The 5,605-nt window shown below is 50.0% G+C and overlaps 1 protein-coding gene across 4 annotated transcripts in view; it reads left to right on the forward strand.

Moving 5' to 3' along the window:
• ZFP36L1 (ZFP36 ring finger protein-like 1) overlaps positions 1–3,174 on the forward strand; it is a 7,123-nt gene extending 3,949 nt beyond the window's left edge. For 3 of the 4 annotated variants that reach the window (XM_011949698.1, XM_011949700.1, XM_011949702.1), the window contains exon 2: positions 358–3,174. In XM_011949698.1, coding sequence (XP_011805088.1) covers positions 358–1,317 — 960 coding nt within the window. In that variant the 3' untranslated portion in view covers positions 1,318–3,174. The remainder of the gene's footprint in view (positions 1–357) is intronic. The other variant, XM_011949699.1, reaches the window with a different exon arrangement.
• Positions 3,175–5,605: the final 2,431 nt, after the last annotated feature.

Consider the following 5,605-nt stretch of genomic DNA (forward strand, 5'->3'; position numbering starts at 1 on the left):
CGCGGGGTGGGGGGGGCAATCTAGAGAGGTCCGGGTTGTGTGAGATATTTTGAGTTGAAGAATCTGTTTGACCAGTAAAGAAGTTGAACTTTACAGATTAAAGTGGTAGGTTTGGGGACAGAAGATATGGGGGTTGCATTGCAGGAGTCAGCGTGGAGCAGTGTGCTTGTCACACAGTCTGGATCTTGTGGTGAATGGCCTATGGGAGGGAGAGAGCGAAGGGAGCTTGCTAGAGCAGAGGTAGAGATGAGTTCTTTGAGAAGGAGCGGGCGTTTGTGATTGTGTAGGGGGCTGCCCATAGTGGACATCCTGGTGGGATTTCCTCCGTCCTTACTATCCTTTCTCTTCTCTCTCCAGGGTAACAAGATGCTCAACTACAGTGCTCCCAGTGCAGGGGGTTGCCTGCTGGACAGAAAGGCAGTGGGCACCCCTGCTGGTGGGGGCTTCCCTCGGAGGCACTCAGTCACCCTGCCCAGCTCCAAGTTCCACCAGAACCAGCTCCTCAGCAGCCTCAAGGGTGAGCCAGCCCCCGCTCTGAGCTCGCGAGACAGCCGCTTCCGAGACCGCTCCTTCTCGGAAGGGGGCGAGCGGCTGCTGCCCACCCAGAAGCAGCCCGGAAGCGGCCAGGTCAACTCCAGCCGCTACAAGACAGAGCTGTGCCGCCCCTTTGAGGAAAACGGTGCCTGTAAGTACGGGGACAAGTGCCAGTTCGCACACGGCATCCACGAGCTCCGCAGCCTGACCCGCCACCCCAAGTACAAGACGGAGCTGTGCCGCACCTTCCACACCATCGGCTTTTGCCCCTACGGGCCCCGCTGTCACTTCATCCACAACGCCGAAGAGCGCCGTGCCCTGGCCGGGGCCCGGGACCTCTCCGCTGACCGTCCCCGCCTCCAGCATAGCTTTAGCTTTGCTGGGTTTCCCAGTGCCGCTGCCACCGCCGCTGCCACCGGGCTGCTGGACAGCCCCACGTCCATCACCCCACCCCCTATTCTGAGCGCCGATGACCTCCTCGGCTCACCTACCCTGCCCGATGGCACCAATAACCCTTTTGCCTTCTCCAGCCAGGAGCTGGCAAGCCTCTTTGCCCCTAGCATGGGGCTGCCCGGGGGTGGCTCCCCAACCACCTTCCTCTTCCGGCCCATGTCCGAGTCCCCTCACATGTTTGACTCTCCCCCCAGCCCTCAGGATTCTCTCTCGGACCAGGAGGGCTACCTGAGCAGCTCCAGCAGCAGCCACAGTGGCTCAGACTCCCCGACCTTGGACAACTCAAGACGCCTGCCCATCTTCAGCAGACTTTCCATCTCAGATGACTAAGCCAGGGTAGGGAGGGACCTCCGGCCTACTCCAGCCCCTTCCCTGCACCCACATCCCATACCCTCTTCTCCCTACCCATCCAATTCCCCACAGGCCTTACATTCACAAGGTTAAGCTCAACCCCTTCCCCCAGCACCTCAGAATGCCCTCTCCCTTTCCCCCTCATAACCCCACCTAACATAAGGACAAGTCAATTTGTCAGTAGCTTCTTCTGGCTTGAAACCCCCTCCCTGGATTTTAGCCCACTTACCACGCATAACAGACAAGTCCCATATTTTGTCAGTAGATGCCTTTTTTTTCCCCCCGGCTTAAGCCTTAAGTGCCAAATCACAAGAGAAAAAGCAGTAACAGTTTACAGAAGCAACTTAGTGCCTTGTAATCTTAACTTTGTCACTGTGACTACATTACCTCTTCAGCGCCAGAGGGCACCCGTGGGCCTCCCGGAGCCTCTGCCCATTGGGGGGGTGGAGACCCGGAACCAGCAGCCCCCTCCACTGGCGACACAACTGCACCTTCCCTCATTTCAGTCTCCCGCACACTTATTCCTCCCCTTTTCCCGGCGGCACCTCTCCACCTGTCCCCTCTCCCGGCCCCTTGGAAGAGTTGTTGCCAGACTAGGGTTTTGGGGGAAATCTGTCTTGACATTCAAAACCTTTTTCTTCCCGATCTGAATCCCTGTTGACTAATCTTGCCTGGGTTTGTGTAGGTCTGCAGGAAGGAAGGCTGAAAAAGCGGATGAAGATTTTGACTTAAGTGGGACTTTGTGATTTAATTTTTTCTTTTTTTTAAGTGGGGAGGAAGGGGAAGCTAGATGGACTAGGAGAGACTTGATTTTGGTGCTAAAGTTCCCCAGTTCATATGTGACATCTTTTTAAAAAAAATAACAAAAAAAAAAATGAGAGAAAAGCTAAAAAAAAAAAAAAAAAGTAAGGGGTGAGCAGTTAATGGTATTCATTCCACATACAATATCTGTGTAAAACGATTTCCTGTAGAAGTAGCTTTAATGGTTTTTGCTCTAGAATACCGTAGGTCTATCCTTAGAGCACTCACGCCATGCTTTCTTCCCTGGGTTTTAAACTTCATATAACTTTCAGAAATTGGAGAGCAAAAATTTTGCTTGTCACTGCACATCAATATAAAAAAGCTTATTTAACTTATCAAAACGTATTTATTGCCAAACTATGCTTTTTTTTTGTTAATTTTGTTCATATTTATCGGGATGACAAATCCATAGAATATATTCTTTTATGTTAAATTATGATCTTCATATTAATCTTAAAATTTTGTGACGTGTCTTTTTCCTTTTTTTCCACAGTTTTAATATATTATTCTTCAACGACATTTTTTTGTAACTTTACACTTTTTTGGTTATTTTATTTTAAAAAAATGAAAAATTAATTTAAAAAAATGCAAAAAACTGTTGGATTATTTATTTTAGAAATTCCCCCTTTTGTGTCGGACTGCAAATTGAGTTTCTTTCTCTTTAGGCCTTTCACAACTAGGACTGAGAATGTATGTAAAAGTTCTGTGACAGTACAGAAGGAAAACAACTTTTTATGTATAGCTTCTAAAAGGGAAAAAAAAAAAGAGAGAAACCCTTTGACTTCCACGTGCCCATCTCAAGACATTCCATTCACAGATTTGAGGTTCTGGATTCCAGGTCTGGAGTTTTCCAATGTTAATGTAAACAGAACTGGCACACACACATTAAGATGAATGTAATTATTATTCCTCTTGCTGGTCACTACCGTCGCTTTCTATTTCTCTTTCTTTGTGTGAATTTATTTAAAAGAAAAAAAACTTTTTGTAACGACTATTTGCAGTTTAAAAATCAATAAACCCCGTTTTTTCAAGAAACATTGATGGTGGAGCTGGTTTTACTTGGTTTTGGTTTGACTTTGCCAGTAAGATTCTCCCCTTGTATACCGTGCAGGTCCTGGGGAGGAGGGCAGAGAGAGCTGTGGCCGTGGTTGGCCACATCTCATCCCTATAGCTAAGCCTATAGCTCCCTTCCTTGATGCTGGCAGTTTGCTGAGTTTAGAGGGGACGGGGTGGAGGTTTTCTGCAAAGGAACCTGAACTTCCTGCTGTATTACTTCTGAAAAGACTGCAGTGTGTTAGTTGTTGGCTGAATAGCAACGGGCCCAGCCTTGCCGACACCTGTGTAGCCTCAGCGGTTCTTCTGGGGAGCCAAGGCTCAGGGCCTTCCAGACTGCCCCGCCCAGCCTGTTGTCTTCATTCCTTTGGATAGTGTTTGGGGTGCCAAAATGATAAAGGAGGACCTAGCACATGGCAGTTGCAGGCTTGGATTTGAATGAGTTCTTTTATTACCATGCCTTGGGGTGCCTTGGGCTCATTTTGCCCACAGGAAATTTACCTCAGTCCTAGCCTTTCAACACCTACCCGCGTGGAGTGGGTGTAAGGAAGCACTGCCTGCTTGGAGAGGAACATCCAGCGGGGTGAGGGGCTCAGTCACAAGGAACTGGGGACTGGGAGTGGATTTGACATACCCTTTTGGGTTTGGAGGGCTGTTAAGGGGAAGTGAGTGTTAACACTGGCCAACACAACACAGCAAGTAACCAAGGGTTCCCACCACCTTAGTTACAATCTCAGATGCTATGCAAAATTAGGTGTGTTGTCATCTTGGGAAAGGTGGGGTCTCCTTGGCTAGAAGCACCCCCACCAAGGCTGGATGACCACTTACAGGTGGCATTTCACCTGCTGGAGGAGTTGGAACTTTAAAAATCTTGAGTGTGAGCCTTGGGAGGATTTATATGGGGACAGGCAGCGATTGCTATTTGAAGCTCACTTGCCTTTGGTTCCTTACACCGAGTAAGTTTTGGGGGTTCAGCTGAGTCACCATGATTCCACCAGTCCTCTTCCAAAGGTCTGCAGCAGACATTGGGCAGGCCAGGGATGTCCCTGAGACTCAAAGACCTACCTCTACTCTCAACTCATTTTCCTGGTCATCAGATATCTACTGGGGGTCAGGGGGGTGAGGTAGAAAAATAGGGACTATTACCTGTTCCAGGGCAGGGGCTGGTGGTTTAGGAAGGGGAAAAGCAGCCCTTCTTGGGACTGGAGTAAACCTAGGCCTCTTGTTCCTTAAGGAGGAAATGGCTTTGTGTGTGTGTGGAGGTGGTGGTGGTGGTTGGTGGTGGTGGCATGTGATCTTTTCAGAGCAAAAGCAAAAAAGACATTTAATCATTCACCTTGAGCTCATTCCCTGCAGGCATACCTGAGCATGTGGCAGACACCTTTCTAACTTCCTCTCTCATGGTGACACTGGTTAGGTTGCTAGAGGCCCAGGCATACCTCCCGGCCAGCCCTGAATTTCCTCTATGGGAGTCAGTCCTTTGACTTAGTCAGTCCTTTGACTTTGTCTAACCAAAATAGAGACATTGACTACTGGAGGCCCTGGAGGGTGGGGGTTGGCTGTAAAGCCCAGGGGAGACTCCTTATCATGTGGGGAAGCTCCATGTCCCTGAGCCTTAACCCTTTACCTCCACCTAAGTGTCTCCCTGGGGAACTCAGGCTGGGATTGAGGTCACCCAGGCCCATGTGTGGTGGCCACAAGAGCCTGGTTGTGTCCCTTCAAGTCCTTAAAGTTAGAGGAACTAACTGTTCCCTTGGGAAAGGGAACAGCAGAATCTTTCAGGCCCATTATTTCTCCAGGATGTTAGAAGAAGGGGCCTCAGCAGCAGCTCCGTGCTGCAGTCTGGCAGGGAGGCCGGGGAAGTGTGAGCCCAGAGCTGGCAAGAAACCCCTATCTCTGAGCTCCTCTGCAGCTGGGAAGGATAGGAACTGTGCCGAGGGAGTTGAAGGGAAGGCCTTCACGAGGGAAGTGGGTCAGGAAAGGCCAGGCCAATCCTGGGGCACAAGGCCTTCTCCACCCCTTACCCTGGAGGCCGGGGCGTCTTAAAGGCTGGGTTTAGGGGCGTGCACCAGGTCTGCCATGGATGAGTGGGGCCTCTGTGGCTGCTGGCCCTGCAACCCACTCTCTGGCTGTTAGATGAAGATCTTCCCTTGGAGTAGCTCAAAGAAATGAACTATTTTGGCCACTGAGCAATGCCTTTCCTGGCCTGGAGGCCTCATTCTCAGGAGGAAGGCTAGGGGCCTGCTACAGTTCAGTGACACTCATGAAAGGAGGGCTTTGAGGGCTAACTGAGATTGTGGGTTAGTCTGAAGATGGGTTTTACAGTCAAGTGTATCACAAAGCACTGGTTACTGAAGAGGTTGAGTGGGTCATGGCAGGGGAAGGATCCAGGGCATGAAGGAAGAAGAGGTGT

The sequence above is a fragment of the Colobus angolensis genome, unplaced genomic scaffold (assembly GCF_000951035.1).
Source record: "Colobus angolensis palliatus isolate OR3802 unplaced genomic scaffold, Cang.pa_1.0 Scaffold3, whole genome shotgun sequence".
Classification (NCBI taxonomy): domain Eukaryota; kingdom Metazoa; phylum Chordata; class Mammalia; order Primates; family Cercopithecidae; genus Colobus; species Colobus angolensis.